The 23,189-nt window shown below is 39.7% G+C and overlaps 1 protein-coding gene across 1 annotated transcript in view; it reads left to right on the top strand.

Annotated features, from left to right (window-relative positions):
• Positions 1-23,189, top strand: part of satb1b (SATB homeobox 1b) — a 71,704-nt gene that overhangs the window by 6,114 nt on the left and 42,401 nt on the right. The window contains exons 3-5 of the mRNA XM_030158528.1: positions 787-913; positions 7,586-7,709; positions 19,643-19,754. Coding sequence (XP_030014388.1) covers positions 787-913; positions 7,586-7,709; positions 19,643-19,754 — 363 coding nt within the window. The remainder of the gene's footprint in view (positions 1-786; positions 914-7,585; positions 7,710-19,642; positions 19,755-23,189) is intronic.

The raw sequence follows: 23,189 nt of genomic DNA, 5'->3' as shown, positions 1-23,189 counted from the left end.
TAGTAAAAAAATGCCAACATAAAACACATTCTTCACAATAGAAGCCATAACCCTCTACAAATACACACAACTACTAGTTTGATTAAGTTTGATCAAGTTTTTTGTAAATCCAGTAAATTTTCTATACAGTGACCAAATGAATGTCCTAGTTTGTATTCCGTATTGAATAATATACCCAGCAAATAAAAGGCACTTAATCAAATTTGATTATTTTCTTGCATTTATTTAAAATTGTTGTGTGAAATCTCAATTAAGCATGGAACCGCATATGAAATATTAATGTATTATATAAAAAATAGTCATTAGAAAACACTTCCTAACCTGGTTACAAGCAAAATAAACAAATATGCAAAGACATTTCATACCTAAACCACATCCATGTGACAAAAAGCAGCCTGTTTTTTGGTCCTTTTTGTCCAGACTTTTCACAGCCGTCGTCCTTCACCAAACTCCATGTTTGTCTATGTTGTTTCAGGGATTTACTTTTTATGCATCAGTGAAGAAAGCAAAGTATTCAAATGGCCAAAGATATAGAGAGAGTGATCTGCAAAACAGAAATAAATAATAGATGTTTTGCTATTACCACATGATGTATATTGTGATATTGCACGGCCCCAGTGACTTCATTTATACACTATGGGTTATTTTTATTAAGTAACTCTGTATGGCTTTAGAACCGTAGTAACAGAAAGAAAGTGCTTTCAATGATTTGATCAGATGTAGTCACTGTTCCTCCTCTGCTATTATTTCATTGGACTGTTTCTGTTGTACGGTTTCATCTTGCAGGCATGATTCAGGTGGGGAAGTGGAACCCTGTCCCCCTGTCATACGTGACAGATGCACCGGACGCCACAGTGGCTGACATGCTGCAAGACGTCTACCACGTGGTCACACTTAAGATCCAGCTGCACAGGTGAGAAACTAACAGAGCCTCTATATAGACTTCTATGTAGACTAGAAAACATCTGCACATCCAAAAGTCTGCCCAAACATAGACTGTGAAGCCTTAGATGTCATTATATAGTGTGAAATCTAATCTTGAGAAGGTCTTGACAAGCAGAATTTAAGCATCTGGTTGCTGTAGTCACATATAATATATATGCTTTCAAAGAGAGCTCATCTAGGCTTAAAACATAATGAGGACAGTTGCTGATGATTTGACGTAACCTATATTGGGCCTATATAATAAAGAACAAGGAAGAAACACATATTTATCTCAGCAGAAATGTGCTTTTCCCTGTCGTAGAATTAGCTTGTGACCATTTATTGGTGCTCTGTACACTTTTTTTCCCCAACATTACTACAGAGACGTTTGCCCAGAGGCAGGTGCCCTCTACATTTTCAAAACCCAAAATAGTAGTATTACTCACAGGCGCAAACGCTTAAAGAAAGCAGACGTTGGGATGTTGAATGTATGTCGAATGAGCAGAGCTCATCAAAATTGCCCATGTGTCCGTGTTATCACTTTAGTAAATACTGTAATGAGTGACAGAAGGCTTGCAGGTTATTTTTGAAGTGAGTAAATGCAAAGTTTGCAGCTAGTATTAAAAATGGAAGCAGATAATTCTTTGATGCATCTGAGATTGCTATAGCATAAATGAATGTTATTGAACCCGGACTAATTTAGTTGTTTTCATAAAAGAAAAAATAAATGAATGTGGTGGGCAACCCAAGGCTGCAGCTTGAAATGCCTCTGCAGCAGATGAATACGAGGTTGTTCACCTGAAATGCTGTACTTCCATAAATACACCTGGCTACACTGGCTATTTTAAGTCAAATATATTTCTGTGAATCTACATTCCGCTTGACGAAGAGCAACCTTCTCACACTGCTAGTTGTCTCCTGCCATCACTCACCATATTGTATGCTAAACGCTGCCCTGTAGGTGTGAAGCGTTGTCGTATTTATACACAAGCGACGAGCATTTATAGACCATAGACTCGTGTGCAAACACACACAACCACAAGCACGGATTGGAGCTGGTGTGGAGGTTTGTGCCAGCTGCACACTAACCCAGTGTTCTGCAACCCTCTGGAGAGCTGTTCTACTCTCTCTTCCTTCTGTCTCCCCACCAACCACCCACCTTCACCGCTGAAGCACAGACACACACAGCAAACCGACACACTGATGCGTCCACCAGCCAGAATACACAGGGCCCCGCATTTATTTCCGGCATGGATAGCTGTCTTTCTTTGCTGCCCCATACCCCCCCCACCCCACTCTGTTCGCTTCCTTCTCCCCAGAGGCTTCTTTCTAGCTGCTGGAGCAGTTTAAGGTGTTCTGGAAAATCCATTGTTTGTGTGTTGTAGTGTGTGTGTGTGTGTGTGTGTGTGTGTGTGTGTGTGTCAGCCCTGTATGTTCTCCTACAAGCAGATGTTAGCCTCGACCGTTGCACGCATCCCTTTTCTATTCCGCTTCTCCTGTTATCTCTCGCTCATAACGTTCTCTCCAACACAGCAGCTGACAGATTTACGGACACACACACGCACAAAAAAACAACGCACACACAAAGCACAATGTCTCATCACCCCTCGCTTATTCTCTCATCTCTCGCACTTGTCAGTGTCGAAGCAGGTTTAACAAAAAGTAATTCAGTGATACGTATGGAACACGACAAACATATGTCTTTATGCACACCAGAAGTGTTCATCCAGAGCAGGGAAAAAGTGGGGTGCTCACTGAGGCTTGGCTCAGGTACTGTATCATGCCCCCACCTGCATGTAAATCTGTTCCTTATTTTAAAAAATCAGAACAGAGGAGTTTTTTTTTAGGTTTAACCAATTCCCTGTTGCTGAGGACAAAACCTCTCTATCTGATATATGCTGGGTTTTCGTCTTGTTGTCAGTATTGTTATTATTGTTTTGTATTTGTTTTTGCGCTAACCCCCCCCCCCACACACACACACACACACACACACACACACACACTGCCCCCCCCCACACCCATACCCACCACGCTGCCGCAGAAATCTAGCCAGTAACACCTTAAATTGTTTCGCCGAGCACAACGAGCCAGGAAGGTAGAAGTAACACGAAATAATAGTCGCCACATGCAGCTGATGTATAATTCATGCATCAATCCAGCAGATGTGTTGTATAAAGTAATTACTAATCAGAACAATCAGGAGAGAGAGAGAAAGAGAGTGAGAGAGAGGGAGAATATGAAAGAGGCAGAATGAGAGAGACAGAGAGAGAGAGAGAGAGAGAGAGAGAGCAATCTCCAGATGCATCTGCTTGATGCGCCAAATGAAATCTGTCTGTCTTGGAGGGGCGCTTGCAGCAGGAAAAACGAGCGGGGGCCCATGTGTGCTCAGGTCTCTGTGTGTCTGCCTCTTTTCTGTCTCTACCTCGCTCTCTATCTGATTGCTCTACTGATTCTGCCAATTCATCAATATATACTGTATATACTAAACGGGCACAGAGTAACAAGGCATTACTGTTGTACACCTCTGCTGTTGGGGAGAGCAGTGGTAATTAGGTTATATATTGCCTTTCATACAGAACATTTGGTGTTTCATACGTTGTTTTAATGATGGCATGTGTTTAGGGCTGCAAATAATAACTAATCTGCCAGATATGTTTGCACTATCTGGGTTCCTGTGGGTCCTTTTTAAAAAGCTAAAATCCAGTATCTGAGTTTTTTGGCCTTTATAAGCATAATATGTAACTATGTGAAAAGCTCTGCATGTTTTAATGACTTTATTTTCAATGTTATAGTGAACTAGGCCTGCATGATGTGGGGAAACATCTAGGATGTGAGAACATTTTTCACAGTTGCAATGATTATGACTAAAGCTGCAGCTATCAGTTTTTTTGTAATCAACTAATCTATAGATTTTTTTTTTTGATGAAAAAGATTATTTGAGCAGGTGTAAAAAAAAAAAAAAAAAAAAAAAAGTAAAAATGTGAAACGGATTTGTCGGAAATTGACAACTTGTCCTTTATTCCAGAACCGAATGAAATGACAGCCACAAAAAAGTATGAAGTAAAAGGATATATAAAGAATATCTATATAGAAATAACAACAACAATAACAACAGCATATATAACTAACTATATAGCCATAGAACTAACATACAACTGAAAAAAATACAAAGACAAATAAGACAATTATTTGTAATGTTACTGTTGAAGCTTAAAAGTTTAAAGGAGTAAGTGATGGTTACAATGTAGAAAAGTGAACATATAGACGTTTTCTGTCTTTTTGTCCTCGTCTCTTCTATCTGCGCTTCATGTTGTTTGTGTTGATCCTGGCGTGTGTGTCACAGTAAGCATCCGTGTGAAACACACCAGTGGAACCAATGTTAGCGACAGTGAAATAAGAATCAAAGCTTTTAATTAGGAAAATATTGTAATTGTAATCAATTTTTAAAATCTGTTTGAATTGATTCATCGTTTCAGTTCTAATTATGATTAGCAGTAAGTAAACTAACCTCGCATTCACTCCAAAATTGACACCAAGTAATGTGAGAGTCACTGATGGATTGTTGAGGTTGGATGTCATTGGTTAAATGAAGTGAATGTACAATCCATTTGTCCAGCTCAGTTTTGACAAGCTCAGTATTTACATCTTGTTTGCCATGTGTTGATTGTGCTTGCTTGTAACATGCCTACATCCATGATGGTGACCTGTACACTGAGTTCAACGTAGAGGATTCAACACATTTTTTCCGTAATTTTTTGCTCTTTTTTTGCATAATTTTAACATTTGCGCACAAGTTCCTCTGTGCTTTTCTTCTACAGTGGCAGCAGCAAACAGTACTCACTACCATAAGAATTTGAGTTAGCTAATGTCAGTGAATGACCAGCTCCCAACTCAAACTTCACTTAAGGACACTTTAGACTAACTTTGTCTTTGAGACTGGATGGATTAAAGTTAATGTCATAAGTTAATGTTATGAAGTTACATTAACTTCCAGGTGTAAATTTGTACATTGCCAGAAAAATACATATTAACATTACTTATCCTCAAGATGAAAGCCCTTTTCCATCAGCACAATATCAAACAAAGTTGAATAAAATGAATCAAGTAATTATCAGTGGCCATGTAATATTACTCTGCTTCACAAGGATGAGGTATGACTCAAGTCTGGACTATGTAGAAAAACAGACAATGTGGGGAAGAGGCAATGCTACTACTTAAATAATGTTTATTTTGCATCAGGCACACAGACAATCATTTATATAAAATACAATACATTTGGAAATGAATAATATTTTTTATGTATTCACAGATGTTTTAGAGACTGCATTGTCATGTTTTGATAAAAATGGTAAAAATGTGTATGAACCCTGCATAATGTAAAAAAGTTCTTAAAAAGTCTTAAACTTCTGCTGAATTTAGGAATTAATTCTTTGTTCTGTAAAACATCAGAAGTAATGGAATGATTGCCAATTAGTGTTATCAAATATTTTATTTATTTATTTCTATGAGCTGGAGCCATGACATGTTTGGCAGTTTCACTTGAATATAACCTTGATTGTAAATTAATAACTTATATAGTTATTGGTAAATTTTCTTATCAGGTAGTTGACATTTTTTCAGTTGTTCTTTCCTTAAGGCGAGACACTACAGGTGAATAAGGTCAAATTTTAAATTAATACATATCACCATGAAACTTACTTTACTGCTTACACAGTAAGAAAAAAATGTATTATAAGTGTTTGAAATTTGTATGTTTAATTTTGTAAATTAGGCATCATCTCATTAAATATGCACAATTTTGCATACATTTTCAGTACAGAGATCTGAACATATGATAAAGCCAGGTGCAAAATTCTTTTTTCAGTTTGTTCAGACACAAGATGAAAAAAAATTACAGAGGGATTTCAGGATATTTTTCTTTCATTACCTAGGAAATCTAAATATACTGTTCATAGCCCCTATTTTTGGATAAAAATGTCACACAAATCAGGCCAGGAATGATTTATTAACAAATCCTTCTGTAAATATCTTCAGAGTACCGCTAAGTGTGTAACGGGAAAGTTTGGTGTACATAGGTGCTACATATGCTGAGATGTTTCTACGGGAGTGTGGCAAAAAACTCATTTTGAGAAAACGGCATTTAAAGATTTACATGGGAGAATTTAATGCATTTCTATAGGAAACAATTGCTCAAAATCAGAATAAATGCTCAGGCCCTTAGTAATAATAATATAGAATATTTCAAGCTCATGAAAACTGATTATTGAATAACATGGCAGGCATATAATGCCTACAACTGCAGTAACTCAATGAATTAACATTGACATGTCACGTGCAAAGTTGGGAACAAAACCCAGGCTAGACAGTTGGATGGACCCAGAACCAGACCAACAGTAGATGTCACAGCTTTATAATAATAATAATAATAATAATAATAATAATAATATGGACCCAGAACCAGACCAACCATAGATATCACAGCTTTATAATATAATAAGAAGAACAATAAAAATAAGAAAACGGACCCAGAACCAGACCAACCATAGATGTCACAGTTTTCTAAAATCTTTTTAAAGAATCAGTGTTTAGAAATAGACCCAATGCAGCGCAATTAGGGCACAAGAAATCGCATATCAGTTCACTGAGATGTGTGACATGCATAATCAGCCCCTCCCAGTTTCCCAATAGCAGCTTATGGTCAGATGTGCTGCTTCCTGGTGGTTTTTCAGCTCATCCAATAGATTGATTTCCCTTTTCCCATCTTGCAAGGTGAAATTGCTGCTTTCTTTTCCTTGAAAGTTGCGGTGTTAGGAGCATTTTCGGAGGTCCTGAAGCTAAACACCAAAGTATCAGAGTACACCATGTGATGCATCTGAGCGAATCACGTTAGCCAAAACTAGCAGTAGCCAATCAGATTTTGTCATTAGCATTAAATCCCCCTTTGGACATTCATGATTGTTTCCTGATAGAAAGGAGATGCCCTTATTTGGGTTACATAGCGTTGTGCACGAGACTCAGAGCTTTACAACAATACCCGACATGACAGACTTCAGTAAACAGGCGAAACATGGCACGTCGCTTTGGAATGCAGATTTTTTTGTAAATTCCGGTGAAATTTGCTGCCGCAAGTAAACAAACTGAAATAAAATACACATCTTAGTGTATATTTTCGGTGTTTTCTTTATAGCAGCTTGATAAAACACATACTGCAGGAGTGAACTCACCCAAAATCTCAAAATTGACCACTGCATGAAAAAGTGATGTTTTTGCCTGCTGTGTCTCACCTTAAATCTAAGAATAATGCCACAGTGAGTCAAACCATATCCGATATTATTACATTTGACAACATTAGGTGAATAAACCTGTTCCCCAAACCTGCATCTCACGAACATGCAACTGTGTGTTGATAGGTTCAAGTTTATTTCCATATGTAAAGATCTGTGTTGTGTTCATTTGCAGCAGATTTCAGGGAAATGTCCCACTTTTATAATAAGATGAAAACATTTTGTGATACTGAATTTACATTATTTAATCAGGGCTTTTGGCTGTCCTGTCTGCTCTTCATCTGATCTGTTTTCCCCTCCTCCCTTCTTCCCCCCCTCCCTCTCTCTCTCTTTTTTTTTTTTATCCTACACCCCAAATCTGTGTCTTGTTTCTACAGTTGTCCTAAGCTGGAGGACCTGCCGCCCGAGCAATGGAGCCACTCTACAGTAAGAAACGCCCTCAAGGAGTTACTCAAAGACATGAATCAAAGCTCTCTGGCTAAAGAATGTCCCTTATCACAGGTGCTGAAGCCCAGTCTGCTTGTTAACAAAAAATGTAAAAGCCCAGCCCCAACTCCCCTTCTGATATCATACTGTACAGCAAAACCGATCTCCTCCATCCTTTATCTTGACTTATCAAATGCCATGAGTTTGATCAAGTGGGGAAAAGAATCAGCATAGAAAATTGAAATCAAAAGCTATTGTCATTTGTTTCGTACATTTTTCTTTTCCTGTTTCTTCTACTAAATACACACGCTTATATATAATACACACACACACACACACACACACACACACACACACACTTGGCAGCCAGAAAGCAGAGGTGTTGCCGAACGTATGGTTATTGTTAGATAAACATTGGCTCCAGCCCAGAATGATCTGGATTGCTTTTGTTCTTTTTTTTTTTTTTTTTTTTTTCATTTAGTTCTTTCTCTGCATTTCATTGTACCAAGCTGTGGATATATACGGTCGACTGTATGTTCCCATGTTAGGCGTCAGATTTTCTGTTTTGTGTCGGCAGGAGGCTGGAGAGAAAGCACTAGCGCTAGATATTGTATTAACTGGAGTCAGTATATCATGGAGGCAGCTCTGGAGTGAATGGAATGAAACAGCAGTATATCTCTCACAGGGGCCAATAATGTGTGTGTTTGTGTGCGTGTTTGTTACAGTGCCAGGATATATGTGTACCCAGTGTTTGTGAAATGTATATGAACGTACCAAGAGTGTGTTTTGCATGCGTCTGTGCTTCAGTCTGAGCATGTGCGTAGGTGCCGTCTGTACGAAGCCAGCTCTCCTCCCAGGCCTCCGTATGGTCACCTGGAGACCCTCATTTGCATTGTGGGTATGTGTGTGTGTGGTGCGCGTGAGCCACTCTCCACCACCGGTGTGTGTTTGTGTGTTTTGCCGGGCATGAGCAGTGCGCTGATGATGTAAAGAGTCCCTGGGTGGCGTTCAGGCGGAGCCCAGGCCGGTCCGGTAATCACTGTGTTTACGGTCCATATGTGAAGACAGCTCAGAGGATCTCAAACACACACACACACACACTTACACACACACACAAGCACATTTTTTCAGTGTGAGTGTTTTCCTGAAAATATCTTGAACTGATCTATCTCTTTCTTCGCTGTGTGTGTTTTAACTGACAGGTTGGTCCTAGTTTTAGAACCGCATTGTTTTGGAAAAATTAAGAAAAAAAAACAGTTACTGCTTTGCTATCAGAATCACAAAAAACTATTTATCCATGAGAGGCAAAAGAGAAGTTATCACAGAAAAAATGTAATATGTAACCCCTTTTCCCACTCTTCTTATTGAGCATGTTCTCCATCAATAATTTGAAATTAAACAATGCTCATAGGACTTAAATTATATTAAATTACCCAAGCTCAATCTCCAAAGATATTCAGCCTTTCGCCAAAGAATAATACATTTGTGAGTTTAAATTATCATTAGTGCTGAAAAATTAATACTTTACAGAAATAGAAAGATGTTCTTGTTTTAGTCTTTTTAATCACTATAATGTAATGTGTATGTGTTGACGAGTATTGATATCACTTATAAACCATAGCATTAAATGACTTACCGACATTATTTTGCCAAGTGAAGTCTCTGAACACCTGGATAAGACTAATCACAGTTCGTTATCTGGGCTAGCTAACATTAGAGCAAGCAGCTATGCTAAGTGGCTATGGTTAGCCTACTTTCACATAAATGGAACATTTATATACAATGCTGGCCAAACCACTAATAATTTGAATGTCTCACAACAACCAGAGCAACATTATTTCATCACAGTAGAAATATGCAGTAACTGAAACAATTTAACTTCCCCAGTCCCCTCAAACAGCTTGATACCGCATATTTATCTGGACTAGCTAACACTGGAGTAAGCAACCAGGGTCAGTGGATAATGTCAGGCTACATCCATGTTTGAGGTTAAAGAATGTTTTTCTTCAGAGTTAACCACATACTTTAAGAATAGTCTCACACTTCAAGTCTGCTGAAAAAACACATCAAATGAGGATGAGGAATGAACTGTGTAAAGAATAATGTCTCTTCATGACGGACTGAGGCCATGTCCACACGAAACCACATCTTTTTCTATCCGATCGTTTTCTTTGTCGTTTTCAAAAAAAGTGCTCTGTAAACACGGAGCCATTTCAGGAAATATCTGCGTCCACCACAAAACCACTGAAACAATGTAGTACAAAATGCCAGGCCTGTATGTGGCGTTGTAATGCTCTCGCATAAAACAAAGAAGATGTGGAGCATGCACATAAAGCTTGCTTGGTTCTACTGGGTCTGATCCAATATTTCTTCCTGGTTGCCCTTCTGGTTGCCCCTCTCCATGGTAGATTCAAGAGCATGTAGTGAATATTGTTAGCTATGGTTTGTTGCTCATTGTGATGAAAGAGTAGCTGAAGATTTTGATTCAGTATTTCCAATAAGCTCAATAGCTACTCTGTAGTCCGCCATTGTTGTTGTTGTTGTTGTGAAGTGGCGTCTTGCTTCTTGGGTGAAAGGTTAGAGAGGTGGGGCTATGACATCATCGTTTTAGAAAAGTTATGGTTTGATCGTACAGACGAAGACACAAAACCAACGTTTTCAAATGTATCTGCTCTGGGACCCAGTTTCAAAAAGTTGAGGTTTCAGTGACTGAAAATGCTGGTTTCATGTGAATGAAAGGCCTGTCCGATACAAACTTTTGTGGATCCACTGAAACCGTCTTCATATGGACAGGGCCTGAGTGTTCACTTTCTGTGACCGGTCAACCCGTCAAAACCTGTTCAACTAATTCCACTCAAACATTGGTCTCTTCAGCCAACACGTATTGGTCTGGATCAAATTGAATCATGGTTCAAGAACATAGTGAAACATTTGAATTTTAAGACCAATTAGAGCAAGACATGCAAGGCTGTTGTCATGAAAAACAACTGAGGCATGGGGCGGTCCATAACAGGAGACGCCCCCTAAGACTCTTGTCATTGGCTAACATTGGGTCCTAGTATGTATATGTGCGCTGTTGAAACATGGCAGCCCCAAAGCGTCTGACATCTGTTACTCCATGGGTTTTCTGTGCTCAGCTACACCCATATTGTGTCTGTTTGTTCCTCCAAAGTGCTACTGGTTTCACGTCTGTGGGAGTAGCTTTTGATCGATGCCCTGTGTTGCCCCAGTGCGCTGAGCCCCGCCCTCTGAACTGTGATGTCAGCCCCCATGGGCAGGAGGTGGGATACAGGTGAAGGGCCAGAAGGCATTTAGCCCCTCCCCTGCGACATTTTAAGCTGACCAAAAAAGTGACATGAGTAGGAGGGAGAAGGGGCGTGACAGAGGGCTGTGGAGGATTGGCACCTTTTTATAGGATTAGTGTCTCCTTGATATTGTACAGCGTAATCCCAGACCGAAAGGAGAGGTTAACAGATGAGAGAGAATCACAGCGAGAGTGAAAGAGAATTAGCCCACCTCTGAAGAGAGACGGGAGGGAGCGGAGCAGCGAGGGGAGGGTGGCAGTGGGGGGTGATTTTGTGAAACGCCGCTTTTGTCTTTGGCCTTGTCAAACATTTAGTTTGATTCTTTTGTAGCAGGGAGGTCATGCTTTGTGTGTTTGGCCTACAAATAGCATGTAGAAACTCAGGGAGAGAAAATGTATTCACTTATGCCAATTGTCATTCCTCTTGAGGAGCTAATTCTGCCCTGCTCGCATATGACAGGCTTAAACGTTGACTGTTAACAGCTGTGAAAGCATCCATTACAGGCCTGCACGATTTATCCTATGAGCAGCATTTTGTTATGTGCAAACATGATAGTCAGAGTGCACAACATGCAATGTCACATTAGGTAATTTAACAAATTCTACAAATTTTTTGCTGCTATTTGATATAAAAATGAAAAAAAAAAACCCACAGTTCTTTCCATGAACATAATTTACGCTGATTTAAGGGTTCATGGATACAGAGTTTATTGTAACTGAGTAACTTGTCCCTCAGTCTCATGATGAACTGAAAATATTATTACTCTTAAAATTACAACATAAAATCAACACAACCATCTCTTGTGAGTAAAACCATCGCCATTGGAGTCCACAGCCACTAACGACTGAATGGAGTCACTGTAATGAGATGATCACAGCTTGTTTCATTTGTCAGGACTTCTTCATTGTCAGTAACACACTGTACATAAACTGGAGCAGGATAAAGTGGACTAACTATACACTGTAAGTGCAGACAGACTCACCATGAACACAGTTAAAAGCAGGTCTTTCAAATACTGGTGTTAATACAGTACCACACAATATCAGGCATTTTAACAGTCACAAGTATTTAAGCAATTTGATTCGTGCCATTTAAGTATTGAAATTCAGTGCCCAGAGCAAATGGACAAACACTAATGCCAAAAACATGGCACAGTGGTTCACACCATATATTATAAAATGTGTTGAAAATGTTAAAAAGAGGACAGTTCACATTCCAAAAATGTGTTCATAGTAAAAAGTAATTTTTCAGCCTTCTATTAATGTTTTCTATGCAGACCCACTCCCTTTTAAAATCAGGCTTGAAGGATTAATTTGTTCCAAACAGAGCTACTTAGGTCCTCTGGTGAAAATGACTATATTTTTTTAATATCACAAAACATTACAATGTCAGTTCTTTCCAATATGGTGTCGCCCTAATCCATTGGAATCAAACTTCTCCTGATTCCACCTCAATCAGACTTACGTTTTTATCCTAATGGAAGGTTTCTAGTGAGCTTAACAACCCCCAGCGCCCATGTTTCTGGAAACTATGGCAACAAATGAGTTCCCTCCACCCTTCTCCCTTTGCCGACACCACCACCACCACCTCTTCTTGTAGCCCACCCCCTGCTTCAGTCTCACTGGGCGGCCCCTGATGCACCAGCTGCTGCGTTGCATAGCAGCAAATAGTCATCAAAATGCCATCTTTGCAGGCCTTCGCCACCAAGACTGCCATAGGCACAACCTGGATGCCAGTGTGTGTGTGTGTGTGTGTGTGTGTGTGTGTGTGTGTGTAGTATAAATATATAAGTGTTTGTGTGACTGGATCAAGGCGGACTTGCTCCAATAGAGGTGGATACATGCCATAATTGAGCCGTTTTAGATGCTGGCGAGAGACAAGACAGTGTTGCAAATGTCTTTTCCCCAGCTGATTTAAGAAATCAGGCTAAGTTGGGAAGTATCTATGTGTGTGTCGGGGGGGTCTAATTGTGTACATGCATGTGTGTTAATCTGCATGTGTGCACTTGAGTAACACAGCCGTGTGTGTTTGTCTGCAGGGGTTGTACTTTGTTTGTGTTCTTCCACGCTCTAACACTGGCAGCTGGGCGCCTACAGTACCTGGTGCACCGCTATTCTCCTCCATACACACACATACATACACACACACACACACACACACACACACACACACACACACACTCTACCACACACTCTTTCTCTCTTCCTGTCTCCCATGATGGGGGAGTGGAGTAGATGTTGGGGACCGATAGTAGCCCAGTGCCACTTCCTGGTCTTGCTGATAAGCTCTCTGTGCTGCAGATGGCTATCACTTAAAGGGTCCACACATGCGGCCGTGCACACATACACACACTCTCGCACACACACAGCCATGCTACCTGTTGACAAGCCCTAGCACAGCCCCCCCGCTGGCACCGCAGTGGCAGCAAGAGGCTCTGGTTATCTGCTTGATTTCACTTAGTGTGCACGTGGATGTGTGTGTGCGTACGTACGTAGGGGGAGTAGGTGTGTGCATTGTTTGGTTCACACATCCATGGCAGGGCCCCCTGTGAGAGGTAGAGTGATGTATTGAGGGAGAGGGCTGATTAATGAGGAGCGTTTATTAGAACATCTGTGTCAAAGATGGCGGAGAAAAGAGGGAGTAAGAGAGATAGAAAGAAAGATGGGGAGAGAGAGAGAGAGAGGCACACCGTCTTCTGCAGGCCTCTTGTTTGTTGCCTGGAGCTTCTTTAGCCCAGATATACTGTAAATAAAACATGGCAGGCTGGGGGAAGAGGAGTTCATTATCTATTCGACTTAAAGGAGAATTCGTCCTACGTTGAATATATGGTTTTCAGATGGATTTTTGGCAGCTGGAGGCAGGTTAAACTGGAATTTGCGGTTTGCTTCTCAACGTTTCACATCCAAAAATGTTTCCTTTTTTCTTGGTGAGGTAGTAAATCAATAACTAAACTAGAGAAAGTACAATCTACATTATTTTAATACAGAAGAACTAACACAGATATGATTCACAGACACGTGAACAGGGACAAGTATAGACAGTGGACGGACAGTGGATATGGGGTGGGAATGGACTGAGCGTGTATTTGTAGTGTCAGTAAACACATCATTGAGGGTGTGGCCTAACAAACAGATGAGTTTGCGATGAAGCCAGACCCAGGGACATGAACTCAACCTCCCAGAATGCCTTTTGGTTCCAGACATCGGGCTCTGTTTGTTGAGACTCATATTATTTTCCTACTTGAGTCATTTTCTCTTGTATGTAGTTTTTGTGAAACGAGAGACAATCTTGAAAGTGCTAGCTTTTACCTCAGAAGTAATAAACACAGGGCGACATGGTGGTGCAGTGGATAGCACTATCGCCTCACAGCAAGAAGATCCTGGGTTCAACTCCAACCAGGGACCTTTCTGTGCAGAGTTTGCATGTTCTTCCTGTGTTTGCGTGGGTTCTCTCTGCGCACTCCGGCTTCCTCCCACCATCCAAAGACATGCACTGATACGTTAATTGCTCAACCTAAAATTGCACATTTGAACATGAGAGTGATTGGTTGTTCATCTCTATACGTCGGCCCTGTGATGAACTGGCGACATGTCGAGGGTGTACCCCGCCTTCGCCCATAAGTAGCTGGGGTAGGACGCCCATTACCATAGTAAGGATAAAGCAGGTTCAGAAGATGAATGAATGAAGACATAAACACAAGGCAAAATTTCATGTGTAAGAATAAGTGAAGATTTATACCTACATGTAGAAATGCATAAAAAAGGAAGTGTTTGACCCCCTGAAGTGTTTGACCCTGCCCTCCCTTTGGGGAGGGCAGGGGGTATTGTTTTTTGTTTGGTTTGTTTGTTTAACAATTTAGCAGCAAAACTATTGGTTGAATTCATATGAAATTTGGTTTATCGATTGCCAGTGATCCAGAATAGATGTGATTACATTTTGAGAAAAGTTGGTTAAAGTTCAAATTTTTATGAATTTTTAAAATCTTTTTTCCTCCCATTTACTTACAATGGCTAAAATTTGTCTGTGCTGTTTATGTCTATGCTGACATCAGCACACGCATAGACCTGATGACATCAGCTGGATTGATGCTAAAACAAGATACAATACGTGCAAGGGGTGGTGTTTGTTGTGCCTGGCACCACTTGTTATTGAATGAATTGAAAGCTTTTTACTTCACATGTGGGTAAGAAATGAAAGGAAAAGATTTAGATGAGTGCTGTCCAACATAATACTCCAAAATCTGCTGTAGATGTTAATGTAACTTCACATCTTCACATTTTTCTATGCATTTCAGACTGGTCTAATGTTAGAACAGTCTGAAACCTGAGCTCTGCCACATTACCTGGCATACGTTTTGACTAGTACTTTTATTTTTTAACATCAAAACTTCATCTTGTTGGGTCAGGATTATATTTTAGTTGTCTTTATGAATGTAGTCTGTGTTTTGGCCACAAGGTCTACACATAAGATAGACGACTTTCCTATTCAAATGAAGTCAAACATGTATATTGGTTCTTCAGTTCTAAACCTCAGCTGAAGTTCCATGAACTTTCACTTAAGGTTAGGGTCAATACTCTACCTGAATTGTACGAATAAAATATTTTGGAATTCAAGTTTTCTGGAGTGGTTTGAAGTGGTGGCACATAAACCAGGTTTTTCATTTTAACCCATAAGAACCCAGTGCTACTTGTGTGGCAGCTCTCAAATGAATTTTTCTCTATATTTAACCTTTCTTAAGTGATATATCACCATTTATTATAATATTAACCTCTATATGTATTTTGTACTTTTCATTGAAAAAATAAAAATCTGAAGAAAAATTGACTTTTTCAGCAAATATACCAATAACTGAAGGGAAAAACAAGTGTCTCCATCCCCTGTTATGTATCAAACACCATAGGTTTCTACTGGTGAATAAATGTTGTAGAAGATGATGGTGTTTCCATGTTCACTATGGAGCCTCTGAACGTCCAAATGGGTCATATCTGATGACCATGAAAAGATGACAAACTGCTTTTTACACCAGTTATTTACATGTATTGGTCAGCTCAATGGATCAAACATTGTACATCAGTACACGATTTTGGTTACCAGCAACTGTTTGGGTCTTTAAGAGTTAAAGAAGACTTATTTTACTACAAAAAGTTTTGATCAAATTGGTCTGACCGAAGTCAAAAACAGCTAGTAACATGCAACAGATACATTGAGACATCTAACTGAAGTGACTATTCTGTAAATGTAAGCTTCAGTCCAGATCTGTCTTTGTGAAGCTGTGAATGCTGTAACATATGATGTACATCATTTTTATGTTCATTGAATATGAAAGCGAGGTCTTGTCATCCTGGAGCAGACCACTCCCATTGGGTTTATTCTTTCATTAGTCACTTATCTGCAGCAGCAGGACAAGTATTCAGATTCTTTACTTGTGTAAAAGTACTAATATCACACCAAGTATGCAAAGTATGAAAGTAGAGGTAGTGCAGTGAAACAGCCCCTGTCACTGTTATGTAGGATATTTTTTTATTTTTTATTTATTTATTTTTTTTCTGCTATGTTCATGTTTATTTCACATTTTACTGCTGTGCATGCTTAAGGTTGAGCTCAGCAGCAAACCATAATTTTCTATATGATCATCATAGGCTTTTGGCTGTCAGGCCTGTTTACAACTTTGTGATGTATTTTTAAGTGAACCCAGGAAGGTTTTTAAAGAGTTTATTTAGCTTAAGAAGGAGCTGAATAAGAAACTCAACATATATTGAACACATCAATACATCACTGGGAAAAAAAGTAGAATGCAAATGAAGATGGAAAAAAGCTGTCAGACAAATGTTGTAAAAAGTACAATCTTTGCCTCCTAGGTGTTGTAGAGTAGAAGATAAAGTTGGAGAAAATAGAAATGCTTGGCATATGTATTTCAAAGTATAGCAAATATCCAAGAATATTTTAGAAAAAAACACTTAATTACATTTCACCACTGTATCTGGAAGGACAAACTTCTCTCATATACACTGATGCAGTACACATATGATTAGTTTAAGTTCACACTCTGCTGCAGATTTCAGTGTGACGTTTGCCTCACGTGGATCTTGTGTAGGTGTGGGCATCATATAAATGTGTTTGACAACACCTGACAGAAACAAGTATGCACAGCTATTGTGAATAATCATTGGGTTGGTATGTTAATATCTGCAATGTGAAAATAGAAATATAATGCATATAACCAAATGATGCATTGGCAGCTCCTTTCATAGCAATTGCAAATTCCTGACAGCTACAGCAAATCCAATTTGAAATGAATGATGTGGATTTAATTTAGCTTGTAAAAGTAAAGAAACTGATTTGTTACTTCTCTATAACAGTTTGCAGTTTGCATTCTGTCAAATGTATGTGATGTATTGTGCAACTTTTTTTTATTTGGGGGGGGGGTATTAATAATAACTACATTGTCAATATAAAGAACAAATTTAATTGCAAACACATCAAGTTGTGTTTTTTTTAAGCTGACAGCATGACATTTTGCTTTTTTTGCTGTCTCTGATAGTGCTGGTCTGAGTACAAGTCTAAATATGGTGTCTTACAGAAAGCATTGTGTTGTGGATTGTTTGTGGCCTTAATGTTGCTAGGCTAGTGAGTATGTCTGTTTATAGTTGGCACTAAAAGTGTTCAGTTTGTCCACTTAATTTTGCAGGAGCAACATGTTCTACTGACACTGTAAAGTCAGCGTTTCTGCGGGATTTTTTGTGTCTTTGGTGTGCAAATGAAAACTGAACGCATTTCAGAAAAATATAGGCTAAGTCCACATAAATGGCCAAAAACAAGTCCCACATTATTTCTTGAATTTCCCTCGGGATTAATAAAGTATCTATCTATCTATCTATCTATCTATCTATCTATCTATCTATCTATCTATCTATCTATCTATCTATCTATCTATCTATCTATCTATCTATCTATCTATCTATCTATCTATCTATCTATCTATCTATCTATTACAGCACAGATTCACGTGGCATGTTTCAATAAGTTTATTAACGTCAGAACATTTATTTCCATCAGTTTTTTTTGCACACATAGCGTTGCTGAATGTAGACCCGACCAACTGAAGCAACCTCAGATCATAACACTGCTGCTAAAGGCTTGTCCTGTAGGCACTAGGCATGATGGGTAATCATTTCATAAACGTCTCTCCTCTGGAACATGCTCAATCTGGACTCAGCAGACCTCATAACTCATCTGTCAAATCTAACCTTAACCCTATAAACAGTTTGCCAGGAGCTGGTGGATTTTCACACTTCACATACTGTTTATAAAAAGGAAACTGAACTTTCATCCTAGTCCAGCAAAGCTTTAAATGCAAAAGTCCTCCAAAAGCCAAAGGTTACAACCATGTTTCCCACTCAGGATGATCAATAAACACTTGGCTTTCATCTCTGTCTTGTATTATCAAGACATTATTAGTGTCACCATTAGTCACAGCTCTAGTTGAGTATTAAGCTTTCATGCATAAGACACATTTCTTTCTTTGATATTCTGTTTCAGCCTAGAGCATATTTCACCCTGCGAAAGTTTTAATTGTCAAGAAGAAAAGGAACTTTGCATGTCCTAGTGCTGCCTCCACCCCCCCTTTTTTTTCTCCTTACTTTTCTCAAAGGTTAAAGTAATGTAGGTCTTGTGTTGAGGAATGGACTGAAGCTTCTAGACTCTGTTGAATCTGGAGTTCAGGGTTAGATCAACTTTCTGAAGCCCAGCCTCCACCCTTTGCCCTGCTTTAATGCTTTGTCCAAAGCAGCAGAATTATCTCGTACCATTTCATTGTGCTCCCACCACCATCTTGCTGCTCTGCCAGAAGGTTCCCCCACCGTCCTCCAAGTGCATATATTATAGAAAATGATAAAGATGGCATACCTGTAATTTGAAAACAGATGGTTTGGTTCTTTTGAATATTTATAACAATCAAAAACAATTTCTCCTGCACCAACCTCGCTATTCGCCTGGAGGCCAGCAAGGTGTTAAAACATTCATTTTAATGAAACTGGAAGAGAAAGGGGGGGGGTCGGAGGAAAAAAAAAAATCTTTGTTTTTTTCTCAGGCGAAGGAGGACGGCTGAATTAAATGTAGAGAGGGCAAAGAGTCGACTGATGGGAGCACACGATCGTCAAAGAGCTACATGCTCAGTGCGGCCCTCAAAGCGCTTGAAGTTGTTGTCTTTAACAGATTGTATAAATAAAGAACCGGGAAATAAAAGAGGTTTATCTGTTTACATCGCCCAACTCCCCAGATGCTGATACTCAGTAAGCCTCTATCTTTTCTTTTGAAGGTAAATATCTTTCCTACCACCTGCTCTCAATGTGAGTCACCCTTATAATTTACCCACAGACAAACTCAACGGCATTTGATAAAAATATATATATAATAATAAAACAGACAAAGTCTTGTATGATTCATTTAATTTGTTTTAGAAGACGAGATCCAAATTCCTGCATGTGTGATACTTATGAGTTGGCTTTTTTTAGTACTGGGTTTTACTTCTGTCCCCTATCTTTTCTTTGCTTTGACAGGAGACAGCGCTTACTGCATGTTTCACAAGCTTTAATATTATGTCTGTATTTTTTTTTCTTTCTCCTACAATGAGAATCTAAAGTCTCTCTCTCTTACTCTCTCTCTCTCTCTTTTTCTCTCTCTCAATCAATCTCTCTCTTTCAGAGTATGATTTCCTCCATTGTGAACAGCACTTACTATGCAAATGTGTCGGCGGCAAAGTGTCAGGAATTTGGGCGCTGGTATAAACATTTCAAGAAGACAAAAGATATGATGGGTAAGCAAAACGGAGGGGTGCAAAGTATGGCGCTCACACTTTTGTCTCTTTGCACACATACACACACACGCACACACACACACACACCAGTCACTATTACAATATGTTCTCTAACCAACCGTCTCTTTGTCTTCCCGCTGTTGCATGAAGCAAAAATACATTTATCTTGTTATCTAATAATTCAAGATTTCTCTGTACAGTTTTGCTGCTGAGCACAGTTTTTATCTTTGATTTATCTATTATTGCTGTAAGTAACAATAATGATGCAGCCAAATCGAGGCCTCTGATGCTTTTAGTTTTTGTTTGTGTGTGAGCTCTTTAGTTCGCCACCAACAAAAGGCGGTGATGACTTTAACTAGCCACCGCCTAGTCTGAAATTCAATTAGATCTTCTTATCAACCTTCGAACAACGCATGCTTTATATTATCTCCAAAAAAATCCCCTTTGACCCACCAGGAAATGAGGTTATATAATTCCAGTAGCACCCTAGCTGGAGATAGAATTCTGATATATTTTTATGTTTTTGATTAATCAGAACACTACTGTGTTGCGAGACTTATAAGGCAATGCTGAGATATTAGCCTTAACAATCTGTTGAACAATCTTTTTTTCTTTGCCACTGTGTGACTGCTTGCACTGATAACAGAGATATTATATCAAACTGTTTTCACATCCTCCATGCAAATAGCGTGTTGTGATCATATCTTATCTGATGTTTATTTCTTTCTGTTAAAGTGGGAACATATGCTGGGAACATTATTTACTTCAGACCTGCTGTACTTGTGTATTCTGTTGCATACTCCTACACATTTTTCTGTCACAATTGTTTTCTCTCTCCCTGTTGTCTTCAAAAGTGGGGCTAGTGGTGGCTGAACAGTCGTATTCTGCTTTAGTTAGAGTGGGAGAGAAGTACTGTAGAAAGCCCTAACCCTGTTTTGTTTTTCCCTCACAACTCTTCACTCTGTTGTATATGTGTGTGTGTGTGTGTGTGTGTGTGTGTGTGTGTGTGCGTGTGTGTGTGCATGTGTTTTTGACATGTGTACATGTGCGTGCCATGCTATCTGACTGTGCAGGCATGCGCCAACCCTCCCAGCTGGAGGGCTACCTGGGGACATGTGTCCTCCGTGAGAGTCCGCGTGCCAATGCACTAGGTATGTCGCATCATGGGCACAAACATTACACACAACACGCACACACTGGTTTCTTGGTTTGTTTCCTGAAGACCTGTCTTAACCTTTACCACTACTCATCAAACCTCAACCGTTACACTAACTATACTCACCCTTTCAACCCTGTGAGTACCTGCTTTGTCTCTGTAGTGTTGCCGTGCATACAACATTATGACACACACTAAGACTCAAACATGTTATGACTGGCTTTAAACACACAGTGTGTTATTTTTGCCATGAAGGGTCTCTCAGTCAAAACAATAGCAAAAGGCATAGTCTGATCATGGGAGCCCACATCACTAGTGATGAAGATCTAACTTGACTCAGTTAGAGCTCGTGTCTACAGACCAGATCATGTCACATGATGATTTACTTAGTGACATACTCTATATTTCATTGGATTCTGTTGAAATGACTGCAAGTAACATTAGCTAATGTTAATTCTGACTGAACACTATTAGCTGTTAGCATTATGTACACATAAGTATGGTGACTCAACCACTGGTCATATGTTGCCATCAGCTACATCTCTGACATCTCGTGTTTACCCAGTCACCACTTGTTTCCTTTATTCCCTCACGTCAGCCTTTAACTTAAACTCACAGTATGTATTCTCTACAACTCTTCCACTCAAAACAGTAGCAAATAATATCAACTGCCCCACAATTGCAGATTCATAAATTACCTTTATATATAACGTGTGTATATATATATATATATATATATATATATATATATATATATATATATATATATATATATACATATATATACATATATATATATATATATATATATATATATAATCTTTAGCTGAACTCAGTTAAATGGCTTACAGTTGTTTCACATCACACTTAGTAATGTACATTTCCAAACTATTTCATTCTAGTGATATAGCCATAATGTTAATGGAAACTAAGCAAACAGGTGGTGGTTGGCCACATAAAACAGACTCTTTCAGTTAATAAAATATGAATTCATCAGAATTTTTAAATCATGGAAAACATTGACGTTAGTCTAAGTGCAGAAGTCAGTAGAATATACTACACAGGCCCAGTACTTTTGGATATTTCTATGTGGAAATGCTCTATACTGTGTATTAAAAATTGGTTAAGTTAAATTAGATGAGCACCAACACGATATCACCGTTTATCAATATTCTCATCATATATGGTTTATCAAAGTGCTGTTTCCTCTTGACTTTGGGTTGCCAAACTGCCCTGCCATCCTTTTAGGGGCTCTCACATCTTTCTCCACTGATAAGACCGAAACCACACATGTACTCGTATGCGCACACACAGGCAACGATAACATCTGTAGATGTTCTACACACATCCGCACTCACTCTAGTGCCCTGGAGTCATGTTAGCCAAACCCCAGACTCAGAAACCTGGCACATGAGCGTCAGGTGCCCACCACAGGCCTGCGGCGGCTCCTGCCACCCCCCACCCCCACCCCTGACCTCAATATTCATGATGGGCCGCTGTCTGTCTGAGCCCATGGTGAGGCGCCAGGTTTGGAAGGCAGAGGATGGGCATCCCTTTGTGCCTTGGCAGTGTCGTCACATGTGACTCTGCATTTACTTCACCATGAGCCATTTTCAGCCAGCGTAGTGGAGTGGAGTGGAGTGGTGTGGAGTGGGTACCTGGGCTCAGGTACGGTCCACCTGCCACTCAAGTACCAGCACTGGTGTCTCCTCTTTTGACATGGCAAAGCCAGCACAGGGCGGCCACGCAGGACAGAGTTGGGTCACTTAGTGTGTGTCTCTACTTCATTCCCTTCTATCACAGGCACACACAAACACACATACACACTCCCTCCCTCCCTCAGCCCACATCCCATTCCCATTGTGTGTTTAATCCGGGGCCCTTTTGTGGCAGGATTCCACACGAGGACTCCCGCTTCTGTGGCAGCCTTTTTCTCCCAGGGCCTGCCATGCTCTTCTGTCACCCCTTCTCTTTTCAATTTGCATGGAAATGCCTCAGTGTGTGTGTGTGTATGTGTGTGTGTAAGTTTGTGTGTAGCGAGCATGCCCCCCAGCAGTCTATGTGAGCGAGCATATGCACACACACATTCACATATGAGTGAATAGACACGCCATACCATCAGAGCCAGGGAATGCCAGGGATTATGGGGAAGAGATGATTATTACCAAGACTTTTTTCTGTTTTGTGTGTGTGTATGTGTGCGTATGTGTGTGTGTTTTTCCCACATCATTTGTTTTCGACAAATGCTCAATAGACCCGTCTTGGCTGGGTGTTTAGTG

Source organism: Sphaeramia orbicularis, chromosome 16, assembly GCF_902148855.1.
Source record: "Sphaeramia orbicularis chromosome 16, fSphaOr1.1, whole genome shotgun sequence".
NCBI classification, from domain to species: Eukaryota; Metazoa; Chordata; class Actinopteri; order Kurtiformes; family Apogonidae; genus Sphaeramia; species Sphaeramia orbicularis.
Note: the sequence above shows the minus strand (reverse complement) of the source record. Positions and strands in the feature narration are given on the sequence as shown.